The sequence below is a fragment of the Nanorana parkeri genome, unplaced genomic scaffold (assembly GCF_000935625.1).
Source record: "Nanorana parkeri isolate BGI_ZX_2015 unplaced genomic scaffold, ASM93562v1 scaffold547, whole genome shotgun sequence".
Taxonomy (NCBI): domain Eukaryota; kingdom Metazoa; phylum Chordata; class Amphibia; order Anura; family Dicroglossidae; genus Nanorana; species Nanorana parkeri.
The window spans coordinates 280137-299679 of NW_017306815.1; the positions used below are offsets into that span (position 1 = coordinate 280137).

General features: G+C 43.8%; 2 protein-coding genes across 3 annotated transcripts in view; one reads left to right on the top strand and one right to left on the bottom strand.

The window, feature by feature from the left end:
• Positions 1-948: 948 nt before the first annotated feature.
• NAIF1 (nuclear apoptosis inducing factor 1) lies at positions 949-4730 on the bottom strand. The gene is made up of 2 exons (XM_018561831.1): positions 4150-4730; positions 949-1424 (listed from the first exon to the last, which is right to left on the bottom strand). Exons 1-2 carry the CDS (start codon positions 4589-4591, stop codon positions 949-951), a joined length of 918 nt encoding a protein of 305 aa, XP_018417333.1. The 5' UTR covers positions 4592-4730.
• A 366-nt stretch (positions 4731-5096) lies between these two features.
• Positions 5097-19543, top strand: part of SLC25A25 (solute carrier family 25 member 25) — a 29709-nt gene continuing 15262 nt past the window's right edge. For both annotated transcript variants that reach the window (XM_018561837.1, XM_018561836.1), the window contains exon 1: positions 5097-5558. In XM_018561837.1, the coding sequence (XP_018417339.1) occupies positions 5262-5558 (297 nt within the window). In that variant the 5' untranslated portion in view covers positions 5097-5261. The remainder of the gene's footprint in view (positions 5559-19543) is intronic.

Sequence of the window (19543 nt, forward strand, 5' to 3'; positions counted from 1 at the left end):
TTGTCTTAATTTGTTTTTGATGACTGCATTTCAATACTAATATGAAGTCAATACAGAATGTATGTTATGATATGGTATAGTATGGGATATGGCATTAGTTAGACCTATTTGTAATAGTAAGTCTCAAGCAACCAGAAACTACATTTATCCGGAATCTACCAATCCCCGTGGATGCTGGATAATGGGGAGTTTACTGTATTTATCTTTCTAGCAGGTGGTGAATACTGTCTTGAAGAGCTCTGTGTGGTGTTACTATCCGACACTTCCGAGTGTGTCAGATAGTTTGTCCTCTGCTTGGTTCTGTGGTTCCTACTGCTCTCTACTATGGAAACAAAAGTGATGGAGGGGGTCTGTGGGAGAACCTACAGCTCTAAGTAAAAGATGTGCTATACAACGCAACTAACTCTTTACCTGCTCCCATGTGACTGACTGGTGCCTTTTTTTGGGAAGTAGGAAATGGATAAAATCCCTTCACTTTATTTTTTATGTCTATGTCCTGTTGGAGAAATCTTCCTTTACTTCCTGTCTCCTAGACTCAACAGGAAGAGATAGGAAATCTCTACAACATGAAAGTGATTTCTCTCCTAGACAGTTGTCCCCAGATCAGGTGTCCCTATTGGAACACCTGTTCTTCAGGAGACAGCTCTAAAACATTGGATTTCCTATGTTCGGTCATTGTAAAAATGGTCACCAGGACAAATAGAGAGGGTGATTCTATCAGGAACCCTGACAGCAATAAAACTTCACAGGGGTTATAATTATTCCCTATTATATTCAAAATGAAAAAAAAAAAAAAAGTTTGGCCCATACAAAAACTAACTCACAACCCGCCAAACAGACAAGTATAAAGATTTAATGGGGTACATTTACTTTTATCTTCTTTTAGTGGCAACAAGGTAGCTTTTTATACACTAAGATAACATCTTGGTTTTAGAATGCAATTACCAGTCACCGACTGATACTGTTTGACTGTCCATTTTGAATCCCTTGGTCACCAGCTTCATTGACGCCTGGAGACTCTGCGTTTCGACTTTGTAGGAACTTGCGCGCATCTTTTATCATAGGCCGCAATACCTGAATAAGAGCATTTAGGGCCGCCTGAGTCCCTTCCATGGCCTGGGCTTGGCGCTCCTGAGCACTAGCTTGAACTTCCTGTGACCGGCGTATCATCTGCAAGATATCATTCTGTTGCTCCAGGTGTTGGGCAATCTCCTTCACATGCAAGTTAGTCACTCTCTGCTCCTGGAGCAGCCGTGCTGAATTTAGAGCAATCCTGTTCTTCAGTTCCTGAGGTTTTCCAGTAACTTCAGCCGAAGGAGAGATCATTTCTACAGGGGTCTCTGAAGTAACAGTTGTGGGGGCTTCTGTTGTGCAATACTCCACCACATTTTCCTCCAAAGTATGGTAGGTGGTCTCTGAAGGAACTGAAAAAGAAATAGATTTTATTTGTCTACTAAGGTTAAAAAATAAAGATATACCGTAGGTCTAAATGTCTTGCAGGACTGGCCAACATCTGGAATTTCTATAGGTAAAAGGTATTTACAGACAAAAGAAAATGTTTACTTGATCCATCCACCTAATATCAAACGGGGAACCTTACTCTGTTTGTAGGTTCCCTTCAATGCCTCCTGCCTAAGCCCACTCACTTAAACAGCCACTAAGCCATGGTGATTTTTTAAGACCAATACTGTAGCTATTTTTACACCATGAGATACATGCCTGCAGTGCTCCCCTTTCCATAGGCATCTGCAGCTTTCCCTTTGCCCTCTCCATAGGTGCCTGCAGAGTTCCCTAGGCCCTCTCCATAGGCGCCTGTTTCGCTCCCTTTTCTCCAATGGTGCCTGCTGCACTTCTCCTTTATCCATAGATACCTGCAGCCCTCCCTCTGCCCTCTCCATAAGTGCCTGCAGTGATTTTGCTGCCCAGCCAAAAGATGTTTGCTGACCTGCCTATCTACAGGCACGTGCAGTACCCCTCACTTCTCCATAGATGCCTTCAGCTCTTTCCTTATCATATGCACAAGATGATCATCTCACCTCTTTACATAGACATCTGCTACCTTTCCCCTTTTCATATGTGTCTTCTGCCCTTCTCCACCTGCTTTAATCATCAATCCTTTTCTACAGGTGCCTGTTGTGCTCCCCTCTACATAGGTCTTTCCATGTCATTACTCTCTAAACCCAGCTGGATGGGTTTGGTGGGTGGGATTCACACCAAGAGTGGGAAGCTGTTCAAACCATTTATAACTTGCCCCCATAATTTCCATGCTGAGGTGGATGGGATATAATGTAAAGCCATTTTATTGTTTATAACCCGAAGATTCTTTAAAGAGGACCTTGTTTCAAGAACCTTTAGTTGGTGTGTGGTATTTATTTTTTTATAAGATTTTTATGTGATGGTATATCACACTGGTCACTAATCTGTGTTCTACAAAGGATGTACATCACTGTGCATAGCCATTACATATTTTATTAAAGCAATGGCTTTAAAAGGCACGTAATGTGTTTCATATTTTTAAAGGCTGCATTTTAAGAAAAAAATATGGAAATAATGTAATGCTTTGGAATGGAATGTTTATATTTATATGCTCTAAAATGTTATCATTTTTTCTTGTACTGATATCTAATATATTGGCCATAGCTAGATGGGACTTTAGGCTTATAGCCTATGGTCCCCCCCCCCCCAAAAAAAAGAGGAGGTGGTTATTAGTAAACTGCAGGAGATGGATCTTTTAATGCCTGATCATTACTAAGCTTCTGACTGCCACCAAACGTCTAAAGCATCAACAACAAAAGAGAAGATATTTCAAGGGTGGATGAAGGTGAGCTCAGTCACCGGCTGATTTCTTTGAGTATAGAAATCTCTCTACCCAGGTCCTACAGACATAAGAATCTGGTACGCAAATAAATCTGTTGTCCTCTACTTAAACCTTAAATACGAACTTTGGGTGGGATGTTTTAAAAAAAAGTAAATCTTTGAAAAGGTAAATCACTGCTACTTTGTATTGTTTAGATTGCAAATGTCCCAAAAATATTTCAAATAATTATTTCTCAAATTCTTACAATTTATGAAACAATTAGATTTGTCCACTTACTGCCAGATGCTGCCTTGTTTATGGTCTGAAAACATGCTGTCTCCCAGCTACTGGGTGTGCATAAAATTATGAATCCCATAGTTCAGGTCAACACCTAGAAAATTCTTCCTGTAAAAGAAGACTTGTAATACTTGCCTATCCTGCTGCTTGCATTGCCGAGCTTCAGTCTCCTAAAGAGTTACTGAAGCATCTTCTGCATCTGATATACATCTGGGTGTGTGGAATGCCTGGTCCTCTGCTGTGTGCCGCATTTGCATCCAGCGATTCCTATGTCACTGTAGCGATCAGACACCCAACACTCCTAGAAGTGTGTTGGATGTAGGGATGCACCAATATTTTTTGTTACTTGCCGATACAGAGTACCGATACTGGTACTTCCGCTACCATGGACATGGCTATTTGGCTGGTTTGAAGCTGATTGGCCGGAAGCCCGCTTCCCAGCCAATCAGCATTGAGCCGGCCAAACAGCATTGAGCTGGCTTCCCAGCCAATCAGGAAGCCGGGCAGTGAGTCATTACCCGCCGCCTGGCTTTCTGATTAGCCAGGAAAGTGGCTCCATGTTCTCTCGCAGCACTGCTGGTCAGAGGAAATCTCCCTCTGACCGGAAGTTCTGGTATCGGGGGTCAGTATTGGAGCATTTGGGCGTGTACGAGTACTTGCCCAAATACTTGGTATTGGCAATGATTCAGATACTAGTATCGGTATGGGTGCATCCCTAGTTGGATGCAAAACAATTTGGTGGCAGAGAGCAAAGGTAGGTAAGGGCGGTGTGACAGATATGTATTACAAATCTTGTTTCATAGAGAGGCCTTGCTTTCAATTTTGTTCAGGAGGCAATAAAATTGCTTTACCTAAAATACTGTTATGCACATTCAGGACCTGGCAGAAGACACTTGCTTTCAGCATAAGCTCAGGCAGTTGAGAGGGCAGCAACTTTGAGGGCCTCTTAACTCTAATCCTTTGCTCCAGAGTTGGTCTTAGACTATGGGTTATTCACAAAAGGGTGAAGAGTTTGAAGAAGGCAGGAGAAGTATTAATAAGCTTGGCGCACTCACTTTGTGACAGCGTTACGGTGCCAGGTGAACCGATGGAGACCTGGGTGGGTATTTCATTGGGGCACTCCGTGGCGGGCAGGCTGAGGATGGCGCTTTCCCCCAACAAGTTGCATATCCGCTGCTGCAGAGGCGTGAGCATGACCGGTGGTGTGCCCACGTCCCCCTCGCCTTCCACTGCGGCGCGTGCCTGGGACATCTTCCTGCGCACCTCAGTCTTCAGGTCAGACCACTTTTTCTTCACCTCCGCCAACTCACGGTGGCACGTACTAATGGCATTCACCCGCTTCAAGATATCGTACCAGGCATTGCTTTTGGTCATCAGAGGCACCCCTGCATTATAATGGTTAATCAAGATGTGCTTCTGCTTCTCCATTTCCTCCATTATAATCTCCACTTCTTGCTCCGAGAAATTGGTCTTTCTTTTCTTGGCTGGCGTAGCCATTGCCGCTCCAACGATCGGGAATAGGCCGCAATACGTAAATTGCGTAGTTGGGGAGGCACGGAACCTACGCAGCGTAACGGCTTCCAGAATCTGCCTCTTTATCGCGTCTCTACGCAATCTTGCGGAGGGAGGACGGCTACACCCATCTAAGCGATTGGCTAACCTGAGTTCCGATATCAGCACCGCCTCTTTCTTCCGGCTCAGTGCCGTACTTTGTGTCCGATTGCTCAACATCCCTGTCAATTATTACTGCAGCGCCACCATTGGCCAGCGTAACGGATTGGGTTAAACGCAAAGCTTGCTGTATATTTGAGAAACATATTAGCATCTAAGTCAGCCTCATCGTGTCTAAGGAAAAACTGCGCAGTAATTTAAACTTTGCGATATGATTTCAATTCTAATTTAAAACCGACTGCTTTAAGGTTCCCTCCCAATGCTCGTGCGGCGATTGGGTACTAGAAACTGGAACAGCCAATGGCGTTGTGCTCTGACGTGGCGTCACGTTCGGCTGGGCGAGCTTTGTAGAATGATGTGGAAGTGGGTGTGAAGCTACGTCAGGGAGGTGTGAGGTGATGCGTTTCCTGCCGCCATATACCGGCGTGTGACGAGTAAGCCTGCTAACCCTGTTCTCGGCTCCCTGCGCACATCTGTGGATTCCGTTGACCCGTCTATGGCCCGTCCTCGTTCGTTGGTGTCACCGCTGCTGAGCGGGGTGTTCTGTCAGTGTGACACTTTGGGGGGAGCCACGCACACGCACGAGGCCCACTCCTCTCCCTCATCGTCTCTGGCTGCTGTCCTGGCCGCGGACCCGTGCGGGGGACTCCTGTGTGGAGGGCCTGAGAACGACCGCCGCTTGCAGATCCTATTCCAGGAGCTGGATGTCAACAAGGACGGCGCCATCTGTTTCAATGACCTGGCTGTGGGGCTGAAGAGGCTCGGGGTCCACCGCACCGACCTGGAGCTGAGGGTAAGGCTTCTGTACAGTTCAAGACGTGGCTGGCTGCTATTAGCTTGGCCCAGTCGACACCGTGAGCAGAGCTACAATTCCCAGTATGCCCTGCGGGCTGACGGTTTACAGGACACATTGGGACTTGTAGTTGTACTGTAGGCCGCCATGTATGGTCACAGACAAAAGTGGCTTCTATGTTCTATCACTTTACTGTGTTAGGCCCCATTCACACCAGGGTGTACCGGGAACGCGCATTGTGGTTACTGCATGTTTGCTGCGATTCTCCATCGGGTCCCTGGATGCATGCCAAATGTAGTACATGTTGCAAATTTAACATGCTTTCCCTGTTTTTCTTCCAAACGTTCATGTGTGAATGCGTTGGAAAGCTTGCTTGGCTGGTTTAATGACAACTTAAAAAGAACTATGGGGTCAGTGTTTTGCCCCATAGTTCTCCTCCTTGGGGTAACGGGAGGACACAAACTAGTGTCCTCCCGTCACCCTAAACTCAGTATATCCCGAGCTACAGCTCGCTGTATACTGAGACGCCGCACCTGGAGCGGATCCCGACTTAGATGACGGGATCCGCCCAGCTACGTGAGTGACAGCTGGCTCTGCCTATCTAGAGGCAGAGCCAGCTGTACCCGTCCCCTCCCCCGTTCGTTCCGCCAGTCAGCGCTGGCAGATCGGAGCGGGGAGAGGGGAATCCAGCCCCTCCCCTGTCACGGCAGAGAGCCGTGACAGGATCGAGAGATGAGGGAACCCGGTATGTTTTCCCTCACCTCCTGATCTACTGAGCTGACCTGTGACAGTCTCATTGTCACAGGTCGGCTTAGAACTATGACGTGACAGTCTCATTGTCACAGGTCGGCTTAGAACTATGACGTGAGTGGAAATCACTCATGTCATAGTTCTCCTTTAAGGGTGTTCTGCATTTGTGCATGTATGGTGAATATATGTTGAAGCATGTTCATGGTATGCACTAGTGTGAAAGGGGCCTTAGTTCCCCGCTTACACCTATTGCTGTTACAAACGAGCTACAACACAAGAAATTCCATGTTTTTCTATGGTCTCCAGTCACACCGGAGCGTTTGTACTCCAGCAGCAAAATGCTGAATGCAGAAAAAAAATACATTAGCCACTTTAGGCAATTTGTGGGTTGTTTTTCACCATTGACTTCCATGGAAATGCACAACACAAGCGGTTTGCATGTTTTTGTGTGTTTTGTACACTGACATGTTTCTCAATCTGCCAGCTGGAACAAGTCTTCATATGCTTGTGCCTAATGCATGCAAAAATGTATAAAATGCGCTTAACACCCTAGATGCTAATATGCGCAAAAACTGTCGCCTAGGTGTGTGGGGCATTACGGCTTGTACACGCTGGCGTAAAAGTGTTTGTCAATACAGTGTTTAGTTGTTGTTTTTTCTTTTATTTATTTATGGATGCACTCAGCTGTGTAAAGATCTATAAAATAGAAATAATCTGTCCAGAAGTCAGTACATTTCCACATGTATGCCAATAAATGCACGTACGTGTGTGTATAATGTTATTGGAATGGAAGTCATACATATGGATGCAAGCACTTTACTGACCATTTCATGCGTTTTCTTTACGCAGGCTCTTCCTGACGTAAATGATCAGTAACTTCATTACGGCCTTGTGCATGTGGCCTAAGGGCTCATTCACGCATATGTGAAAAAGAAACACGATGTTCAGATCCCGACAGTGTGTAGTTTTTTACAGATCTCAATGCAGCAGTATTGTATGTTATATGGGCATAGACATCAGTGTTTTATTACCCCATGTGCATGAGCCTCGTATTCCCCCTTCTTTGCTCCTACCAGATCCGCACTGTATGGTACAGCTGCTGCAGACTCCAGCCTGCTTTGTACATACATGGAGCGAATTCCATTCATTCCTATATAGAGGCTGTCTGTGTTTCCCAACCATTGCAGGGGGGGCTGTTTGGCTTGTATTTCTGTCTGTCCATTCCTGAGAGTAAATCTAGACATACGTTGATTACATTTTGGTCGAATCCTGCTTAAATGTGTACCGTTGGTGACTGTCAGCACCACCCAATTCGACTTAGGAATTTGACTGGGCCAGGTGGGAAGTTGGCAGCTCAATAGTGACTGCATCCTATCAGATGCAGTCACTGTTCGGGTATTCAGGTAGCTACGGCTTCTGAGGCTGTCTACAAATGCTGTTTTAAAAAAAAAAAAATCTATCTAATCTGGCTGTTATCTGTAATGGTTAATGTTTTTACGCTATATGTGCTGTGCCATTTAATTCTGTTTTATTGTAGGTGAATGTACTTTACTCCCATCGTCCCTTATCAGGGCCGTATTTAGACACCATGCCACTCTAGGCACGGCTGATTGATGGCGTTCTTTTGTAAATAACATAAACACCCCTGCTTCCACTCAATTTTTTAACCTAACCTCTTTTGATCTAACACAATGGTCAGACATTCCTACTCCCTCTGATGGTAACATACTAGATCTTGTTTTCTCTCCCCTATGCACTCCTTGCAACGTCTCTAACACTCCTTTCCCGCTCTCGGACCACAACCATGTCAGTTTCACCCTCACCCTGTCCCCAACCCTGAATCCACCTACACGGCACACTGTCACCCGGAGAAACTTTCGCCACCTCGACCCTTCTATTCTCTACTCCTGACTACCTCTATGACAAAATCTCACCCCTGTCTTGCCCTGACCTGGCTATTTCTGTCTACAACAGTTCGCTCTCATCCTCTCTAGACACTTTGGCTCCCCTCACTACACGCAGACTTAGACTACAACCGTGGCAAACAAAAGGAAAGCAGACATCTAAAAAGACATAGCTGTGCTCTTGAACGACTGTGACGGAAAACTAGGCTTCTGCAAGACCACCTTGTATAAAGCTGCGCTCCTAAAATATAATTCCTTCCTCCGTGCTGCCAAACAGACTTATTTTGTCACTAACACTCTTCCGGACCTTGTCAAAGGTTGGACTTGATGGACTAATGTCTTCAACCTCAAATACTATGTAACTATGTAACTCTCCTACTTCTAACTCTCTATGTCCTCCACCGCCACCACCCACTAACTCACTCACTGCCCAGGACATTGCCATTCATTTCAAAAACAAAATGGATACAATGCGGGATCAGATCACCACTGTGAGGTCACCTTCCCCTATTCATGTACCAGGCCCACCATCACACTTGTTACTCCTCTTTTGACCCTGTCACCACAAAGGAGGGTACAAAGCTTCTCTCGGACACCCACCTTGCCCCCTGGACCCTGTTCCCTCACCACTACTTCAGTCACCCTCTTACTCTATCCTACACTCAATCTCTCACTCTACTGGCATCTTTCCCTCCCCTCTAAAGCATGCCATGGTCACCCCAATTCCCAAAAAAACATCAATGGACCTCCACAATCTCAGACCAATCTCCTCACTCAAATTCACCTCCAAACTCCTAGAACGCATTATCTACAGCCGCCTGAGTCACTACCTCGCTGATAACCTTTTTGATCCCTTACAGTCTGGCTTTTGCCCCCCTACACACCACTGAAACCGCACTCTTAAAACTCACTAATGACTTACTAACAGCTAAAACCAATGGCCACTACTCCTTGCTCTTACTATCAGACCACATGCTCTTCCTCAAAAAAAACTCCACTCGCTTGGCCTACAAGACTCTGCTCTCATGGTTCTCCTCCTACCTCTCTAAGCGATCCTTTAGTGTCACCTACAAATTTAACTCTTGCTCTTTCTGTAGTGGTCCCCCGAGGCTATGTCCTTAGAACCCTTCTCTTCTCTATCTACACCTCCCTTGGTCAGGTAATAACCTCCACATGGCTTCCTAATACCATCTCTATGTCGATGACACTCAAATCTTATCTTCTCCACAACTCTGCCCCTCAGTGTCTCTGCGTGTCACTAATCTACTAACTGACATATCAGTCTGTATGTCACAACACTTCTTAAAACTCAACCTTTCAAAAACCGAGCTCATGATATTTCCTCCCGTCCATGTACCTTCCCCCAAATTTTCCCTTGAGATTGTTGGCACAACTATCCAAGCCTCCCCCCATGCCAAGGTCCTATGTGCCATCCTTTACTCAGACCTCACCTTTCTTCCCCACATCCAAACACTATCCAAATCCTGCCGCCTTCACCTTCGTAACATCTCCAAAATACGCCCCTTCCTGACCAATCAAACCGCAACATTACTCATCCACTCCCTTATCTCTCGTCTTGACTATTGCAACTCCCTCCTCATTGGCCTTCCACTACACAGGATATCCCCCCCTTCAGTCTATCATGAATGCAGCTGCCAGACTCATTCACCTAACCAACCGCTCAGTGTCTGCAACCCCCTCTGCTAATACCTGCATTGGCTTCCAATAGCCCAAAGGATAAAATTCTAAATATTAAAGGAGAACTATGGGGTCAGTGTTTTTTCCCATAGTTCTCCTAGAATAACGCCATAACCTCTTTTAGCTCTTCTCACCAGAATAACCTCTTTTAGCTCTTCTCACCAGCAAACAAGGGAAATAAGAGATGGCTCAATGTTCCTGAATCATAGAACCTTCTCACTAGAGCTGCAGCTAACGATTATTTTCAAAATCGATTAGTTAGCCGATTTATTGAGTTCGATTAATCGGATAAAAAATAAAATACATTTTAAATGGCTCCAGTAATGGGATTACTAGTTTGTATTGAGATTGTAGTCCATCACAGGAGCAAGCTTGGAGCGGTGGAGGTAAATAAGAAAAAAAAAAGTGTGGTGTGCAATATAGTGTAAAATGATATAGACGGCGTGTGGAGCGTGGATGCGGGCGGCTATGGCAGCAACGAGCGTGGGGTGGGGAGGAGGTGCAGCGCCTGAATAGGGCCAACTAACTAGAAGCCAATTAATCGATGATTGAAAAAGTTGACAACTTTTTCAATAATCGATTATGTCGATTAGTTGTTGCAGCCCTACTTCTCACCCCTCTTCCCCGTACAATTTCATTTGTAAATTTAGGCACAGATGTTCAAAATTGGCCAGAAGAGAACATAAGGACAATGTTGAGTTTTGGTACTGGCTCAAGCTCTGACCATCTAATGCCATTTTGGTAAATAAAAGGTCTGATGCCTGGGGATTGCAACCACCATAAATGAGTGCTGCTGTCATCCAGGAACTGTGTTTTATCCTCGTGCTGGTTAGTCAGAGCCAGCCAACGAGAGGCTGTTCCTATATACAGATAATGGATGATCCAGCTGCAGTTAAAACTGAGGACCGCAGCTGGACAGGAGGTGGTCGGTTTGTGTAAAGTAAGCTATACACAAGCAGGTTCTTGATAAACCAGAATAAGTTTGATGCTTGGGTGCCGCTGTTGGCGCCCTTCTGACCGACATCCCACAATCAGCTGATATAAGGAGGAAGTTGGAAAATTCTTGGCTGAATAAAGCTTGCAGCGGGCGATTCCTTGATCAACGCTCGTAACATTTGATTGGGGAATCCTGATATTTTCTTCAGCCGGCAGGATAAACAATGTGTTTTTATACCCAAATGTTTTAGGTGCTTGTATGTGGAGGATGGGGGCCTTTAAGGGATCTGAGGATTGCTTGTGGACAAAGGATAGTGTTATGAGTGGCACTTAGGCGATAACAAGCACTTTTAGGTATAGGAAGATCGGGTTCTGATTTGTGCACATGGCCTCAGCAAGGATTGTTCTGAAATCACAGCAGGTTCCTATAATGTGTCAGTCCAAAGGACTGTGGGGACATGTCTCGCTTACTGTCGCTTGCTGAAATATCTGCACTGTATAGCTAGTCTAGTTTCCCGTTATTGTGCCCAGTTCACACCTGAGTTTTGTTTAGCAATTCCTGAAGCGCAACTGCTCAAAATGAAGAATTCCACTATTCCAAAAGCAGCAGGAAAATGTGTGTTTTCCAGTCTGAGTCCAAAAACGCACAATTCTGTTCCTTGGACAACAAGTAAAAAGTAAAAACATGCCAAAAAAAAAAAATCCTCTAAATTGCCTGGGTATGCTCACACACTTAGTTGCGAATGGGGCCTTTATTTGCTAACAGAATGCAAGGGAAGCTGTTTGCTATGAATGGCCACAGAAATTGGCTTTATTGTATTTTCATTTTGTAAGTCATGATTTATATTTGTGTGAGTATTAGTAACATACTGAATGGCTACAGAAATTGGCTTTACTGTATATTCAGTAGTGAGGGTCATGCCTAATATTTGTGAGTATTAGGAACATACAATAAACTGTATGTGATTTTTATCTGCCATAACAAGTAGCACATACCATTGATTACTAATGTACAGGTTTGGCTTGCTCATTTCGTAGGTGTGTGATGACGTTTCTTTGGAACACTGATTCTCAGTTAGTGAATTCGACCTTCTGATCTGGTTTGAGGAAGTACTTTAATTAGCAAACATCACCCAGCCAGTTATATAGTGGATGTGTGAGGTGGGGTGATTGAGAAATCTATAAACGTAATCCTACCAATACCAGTCTCTTAATAAAAAGAGAACATTTTAACAGTGTAGTTTCATGTGACACAAGGCAGGCTAGTAAATCTTTCCTGCGGGGAAGATGGGGCTGCAGTTGGAGCCTTTAGGCCTTGTTCATACCGAAATCGATCGCTAAGAAACGTCTCCCCGCGTTCTGGGGTGGGAGGGGGCGGCGGTGCACTGAACTCAATGTAGAGGGTTACAATATCTGTCAGGTTTTTATTGCTGTCTGTGTCCCTGTTGGGGAGATTCACCCTCTATTAGTGCTGGTGACCATTATCACTGAAAAAATTAAATCCCATGTTTTGTGTTAACCTAACAGGAATAGATGGGACATTTTTCAATGAGGACTTTAGTTTTAGTGACCTCCAGGGATTTTTCTTTTCTGTTGTGGCTATTGGACAGGAAGTGAAGGGAAATCTCAATGGCAAAAAAAGTTAAGGGGTTATTGCCTCCCAAACTGAAAATAAAAATTGTAGCTTCAGTTCAGCATTAATAGTAATGATGTGGAGGCATTTAAAGGCGTATTACAGTTTGTGTGTCTGTTACCAATAGCAGCTAAGTTCCTGCGATCATTTCTCCATCACAGGTTGAAAATTATCTAGTTTCTATCTGCCATTCTTTTTTAATACAAGCTCTATAAATGGGCAATTATCTATTAAATCCATTCCAAATGCATTGCCCTCATTGGTCAGTTTCCATTCGTTTATATCCAATATAGGTTTACTCCTATTAATACAGCAGTGTTGCTCTAAGCAGACCAGGCAAGTTTTATCCTTTCTTCATTACAATGGAACTGAGATTCTGGGTGCTGTTGGATCCACTGTCCCCGGTTGTATATGAGCGCCGGTGTGACAGTGAGCACTTTTTACTAGTTTTCAGGGCTTAAACAGATTGATATTTGTAGAGTGACAGATGCTTGATAAAGGCCAACGCATCAGCTGTGAAGCCATGTGACAAGTTAATAAAAATACAGTACTTGTTTAATGCAAAGTAAACATTAATATATCAGCGCTTTAAACATTCCATTATCTAGCATGAAAAATGTTAACGTCAAACAAGCAACTGAATCTGTTGCAAACCTCGATTGCAGAGAAGTCTATTTACTTACCCTGGAGCCATGCAGTGTAGAATGTGTGTGGCGTGTGTGAAGAAATGTTCATTCTATTCAACAAGAGGATTCCCCAGGGCAGCTCATATTCAGGGGAAGCCTGAAATAGCATGGAGAACAAATGCTCCAGGGTCAATAAAGAGTACCTGTCACCTCCAGTGTTTTCAACCGCATGGGCAGGGTGGTATTGCGGCGGGAAACCATGCAATCTGCCTGGAATATCGCCTGGGCAGTCCCACACGATTGCGGTTGAAAACATGAATAGGTGAAATTATCCCAGAGGCAGATGCGTGATCGGATTTTTAGTTTCACTACAGCTGTGTGAAAGCAAATAAAATTAAAATTCTTCATCATAAAGAAATTGGCCTAAAATCATTAGTCTGTATTGTTACTTTTTCTTAAAGTGACAGGTGACATTAAAAAAAAAATTAGTAATTGAAAAAGTGGTATCGGGCCATCCCTAGTACAATGTATTGACAGCAGCGGACACCTCTCAGAATACCCAGTCGACTATTTTACAGCATGTCGATCAGACAAGAGTCGATCAGCCCGATCTCCCCTGCATTGGTGGTCAGTGCTTGCTCTTCTCTCTCTGGATCTCTCAACCCCTGATATTTCCCCCAACAGTAAAGTAAAAAAAACATTAAAAATCAATAATTGAATTAAAAAAAAATTAAAGTTTTATAATATATTTTTTACAAATGAGAAAAGGTTAGGGGAAAAAACATTTTCGGTTTCGGCCTCTTCTTTTTTTTTTTTTTTCTTTTTTTTTTAATTTTCCGGTTTTTAAAATTGTCATTTCGGTGCACCTCCTAATTTAAAGTGTTTTTGTTATCTGTTCCTTGAGTGCAAAAAAAATTATATTTTGGCTGGGTTGTTGCTTGTTCTGGTTGATATACAGACGATAGTGATACACAAGAGGGAGAAATTATAACTAGCATAGCACACATTCCAGGAAGCAAAGCCTGCGTATGTGATGAACCTGTACAGCTGAAGGAATATAAAGCATTAATACGTATTTAGAAGCAAATTTATGCCAAACTGTTCCTTTTACATTTCTATATGAAAGCTTTAAAATACTATACATTTATCATTTTAAAGTGTGCATAGTTATCTAATATCCAATAACATTTTTCCTGGATGACTGACGCAAACTTAGTATGACCATAGATACCCAGATATCTCCCTGGATTTCTTTGAATGGTTTGAGCACTGGTGCACAATGTTTTCCATAGTACATGCATTGAACTAGAGTCTATAGGAGAGTAAAGAATTGGATAGATTTTTTGGGGAAACTTTCCAAAAAAAAGATCTTTTGAGATAAGTACACCTCAGTTGGAGATGTGCTATAATGTCTTCTAAAGCAGAAATTGCATAATTTATTGCTTTATTACTTTAGCTCCCACCAAGATATGAGGCTCCACTGCGGTCAGCTTTTAGGTGATGCAAACAATTTTGGAGTGCTCTCCTTTGTCCGGGCCTGCTGTTATCTTGCTCTATATTAGCACAAGATCACAGTGTCTCGTTTAGAGAAGATAATGTGCTTTGTACTTCCATCAGTTCTATAATCCATTTAAGTTCTTTGCACTCAATGATCTATTTCCTCATCCTAAGACTTTCTTGTTACCCTTGTTCATTTCCATTCACAACAATCCATCCATTGAGCAGTTTATCTTTAGGTTAGTGGTCAATTTGCAGTAGATAGAACATGAATTTCATACAAGCTTTATTCATCTTTAAGGCAATGATCTTTGCCATGCGGCATGTATTTCAGAATGGAATGGTTCTGTAATAAAAAAAGTATTCTGCTAAAAATTACCTTGTTTTGGGAGGACTGCAATCTTTGTCACTACCAGAAGAAAGAAAGCTTCAGGCAGGAAGATCTTACAAGCCCTCATGTCAGCCAAAATGATTCTATGTGGGTACCTGATATGCTTGGCAGATTGTTTTGGATTCCACAGTTTGTAAATGTCAATGCTCAGGCATACATCAGTCCATTACAAGATGCCTGACTGGCAGTCCGATCATGTGTGCACCTCCATTTGTTATCTTTGTTTCCTTAAGGCTGAGTTCCACAGTTGCTGAAAGAATGTATGTGGCGAGTTTGTTTTCAGTGCCAGGCAGGAAAAGGTGTACTCAGCTGAGTAGAACACATCATAATTCCCTATTAGTTAGTCAATGGTCTGAATGTTTTGTATTTGAATCTGTGCCCAGACTATGCCCTCAAGTATTTACACATTCTGTCTAAGCAATTTAAAACGAGCCCTTCACCTCTGTAGCTATAGACATAGCGGAGAAACTAATTTTAACTTTACAACTTAAGTACTTGAACCTTGGCTCTTTTTTTTTTTTTGGAAGGGGGGTGAGTTAGATTTCCTGTCATGTTTTCATTGAGGGAGTTTAAATCTCTGTACTCTTTTGACTGCCGGTCACCTGGATAGAAAGTGAGGAAAATCTCAACCCTGTGTAAAGCTCGCCATACACCTATAGAAAGCTCGCCATACACCTATAGATTATCTGCAGATTCTCTATGGTCAGATGGAAAAAGTGCAACAGATTCCTCCATCTACGGAAACTGTGTGGATGGAGGAATCACTGGGCCAATCTTTTTGCTATTCAGCCCCGCTAGCTCTCAAAATACCTGAACAATCTGGATGCAGGCAAGCAAGATACTGAAGCTTGGCCCAGTGAGATTCCTCCATCCACACAGTTGCACTTTTCCATATGACCATAGAAAATCTGCAGGTAATCTATAGGCAGGGCTTGAAAAATGTTAGGGTATGTCAGCATGACCGGACTATAGCCTTGCAATTTGTTAAAATTTTTTGGGGACAGATAGTATACTTCCAAAAGAAAGCTCTATCACCAATGGGGGGGGTATTTTTTTACTATATAATGAAAAAGTACTGTAAATTTAGAGTAACTTTTTTTTCCCCCCTACGTTATGTTATAAAACATCTATTCTCACCCATATTTTTGGTAAAATATAAAAGACTGGGTCACGTCGGGTAAATAGACACCAAACTTGTCAAGCCTTAAAATTGCGCGCACCCTCAAAATCGCAAAAAAAACTACCACACTGATAATTGGCCATAGGCGACGCTTAAAACACTTTACTGCTCATCAGTTTAGTGTTATCAGTAATTAATGGCCCTAAAATTATTGCTATTGGCATGTAGCCAAAAGTGCAATTTTTGGCCGATATGTTTCGGCATCCTACATATCGATGCATCCCTACTTCCCTAGTCTGTTACCTAGCACATCTTCCTCCCTCCCCTGTCACGTCATAGCCATCTCTTCTGGTGCTGTCTAATTGCCCCTCACTTACCTACATAAAAACTTTTTCATAGCAGCTGGGGGAGGAGGAACAGAAATAATTGGGAGTGCCACCTGTATGACTGGAGTCTGATGGGCCCGCTAACATAACATCTAAAGGTGCCCATACACCTTACGATTATCGTACGATAATCGTATGTGATCGACTTTTCGTACGTGTGAATAGAGTGCCCGACCTATAGTACTGTTTGCTGGTCAAGCATGTTTGAAAACTTTGGTCGATTGTACAATGTTCACATGGTTGGTGGTTTTTCCGTCCGTCAAAAGTCGTACGATTAACACTGCGCATGCGCAAACTTAAATAATTGCGGTCAATTACCGCAAGTCATCCAGGTGTTTTTTTTTTTTAAACTAGCGCTGATTGAACCTCGCGATAACAGGGGTGTGGAATTCCTATCGCCCGATGCCCTGGACATGCAGTTTCGGGCGTCGGGCGAGTAGTTTTAAAGTACATTCAGCCCGGCTCCGGACAAGCAGAGCTGAATGTACATTGTGGAGCTGCCGCCTCTCGTTTACTACAAGTGGTCTGATCAGACCACTTGTATTTGAGCAGCGGCGATCGTTTCTGCCCGCACCCCCTGCTGTAGTTTTTGGGGTCGCCCGGGGGACCCCGAAAACTAAGGCACAACGGCTCAGCCATAGAGGCCATAGAGCAGACGAAAAACGTCTGCTCTACGGGCTCTCTGTGTGTTCTGTGAGACCGTGGCGCTGTAATCACAGCGCCACCTGTCTCGGCTGTCAGGAACTACACAGAACAGCTGTTCTGTGTTGGAGGGCAGGTTCCATAAAGAGAACCTGTCACCTCCAAACTATCACATAAGGGATTTTAATCTCCTATGTAATAGGAAGAACATTAAGGGGAAAAAGTAAATAAATAAAAAGTTAAAGAAAATTTAACTCCCCTCCGCCAGTATGGGTGTACTATCTGTCCCCCGTACTGCTGTCCAGCGCAGTCCTCCCCTATGCATTATGAATTTCGCTCGCAAATTGCAAGCACTCATTGGTTAACGTGGTCAGATGACTGCGCTGACCAGTGAGAAGCGCTATTTAGCACCGTAAAATATGTTTTGATTAGGGGTTCACCGATACTAGTATCAGTGCCGATACCGAGTATTTGGGCAAGTACTCGTACCCAAATGCTCCGATACCTTCCTCGATTATTGGAACTTACGGCCAGATGAAACTTTCCTCTGACTGGCAGTGCCGTAGGGGAACATGGAGCCAGCTTCCCATGCAATCAGGAAGCCGTGCGGCAAGTAATGACCCGCCTCCTGGTTTTCTGATTGGCCCGGGAAGCCGGCTCCTTGCTGATTGGCTGGAAAGCCGGCTTCCTGGCCAATCAGCATCGAGCCAGTTTCCCGGTCAATCAGGTCATTACTCGCCATCCGGCTTCCTGATTGACCGGGAAGCAGGTTTCCCGGCCAATCAAGCAGGCCAAACAACATGGAGCCGGCTTGGTGGCAATCAGGAACCTGGGCGGGATGTCTTTACCCGCTGCCCGGCTTCCTGATTACCAGGAAAGCCTGCTCTATGTCAGCGGAAGCACCGGTATTAGTATTCAGTGTCGGCGAGATCCGAAAGCAAAAAATCGGTACTCGATACCGAAAAACTAGTATTGTTGCATCCTTAGTTTTGATTAAAACTATTTTTTGTATTGGGACAAGTAGTTTTGGCCCCCACTTTAGCCCTTGGACAAGTAGTTTAAAAAAAAATTTCTACACCCCTGGATAATCGGGGCAGGATGGGGCTGTCGTACGAAAATCGTATGACTGTTCGATCATCGTCCGATCGTAAGGTGTATGGGCACCTTAAAGGTGGCAATACACTGTACAACCCTCGCAAGACTTTTTTGTCTTGTGAGGGTTGTAAAGTAATTTTAAAAACGTACGATCTGCCCATCTTGGACAGGCAGATTGTACTTCCTGCTGAGGCGTGCGCACACCGGCCTGTTCGGCAGTTGTCGAACAAGCACGCCACTAACCCACCAAGAATCTTTCGATTCTCGGCGGGTTTTCCAGCCTGCTTGTTCGAGGGAAGACGTGCAACCGTACAGTAGAAACGGTCGCACACCTTTTATACACTTTGCGATTATCATACGATCGCTGGATTTCTTGCGATTCCTGTCCGATAATCGTACAGTGTATGGGCACCTTAAGGCTAGGTTTTTTTTTTGCTTTCGAAAACCACATTTTTTCAACTGCATTCAATGCAGTTGTCAATGCATAAGAGATGTCTATGGGACTCAAACAGCGTGACAACTGCCCGAAAATAGCACCTGCACCTTTTTGTGGGACAGGCAAATTCTAATGTGTGGCGAATTGCAAAGGTGCCAACAGCTTCCATAGACTTGAATGCAAATCTCTTTTGTACAATAAATCGCAAAGGTGTGAACCGAGCCCAAGATGACAACCCGTTCGATGCGCCAGCGTGCGAAAATGACAATTGCGCTACTCATGTTACATATCGCGGCGAACGTCAGAGTGAGGGCAATCATTCTAGGGCCATCAATTACTGATGACACTGAACTGATGAGCGGTTAAAGCTTTTAAAGCGTCGCCTATGGCCAATTTTGGGTATTGTAGTTTTTCTAGGTTTCACGCGCAATTTTATGGCTCGACATGTTTGGTGTCTATTTACCCGACGTGACCCCGTCTCTTATATTTTAGTAAAAAATTGGGTAATGTTTTATTTAATATAGGGTAAACAGTTTTGTTTTTTGTTTTGTTTTTTTAACATTTTCGTTAATTTTTCCTTAATATAATAAAAAATAAAACCTAAAAGTACTGCAGCGCTGAATACTGAAAAATGGCCTGGAAGGAAGGGCGTGTAACACTGCGGACATCAAGTGGTTAACCACTTGCTGACTGGGGTGGTCCCCTTCCGGTCCAGGCCATTTTTCAGCGCTGCGGTACTTTGATTCATTCATTCATTCAGTCATGCAATGCTGTGCTGAAATTAATTTTATACTATTTTTGGAGGGGGACAGATAGCACTTTCTTTTGGTGGTATTTAACCTCTTGCCGTCCGCCCGTAGTAAAAAAACGG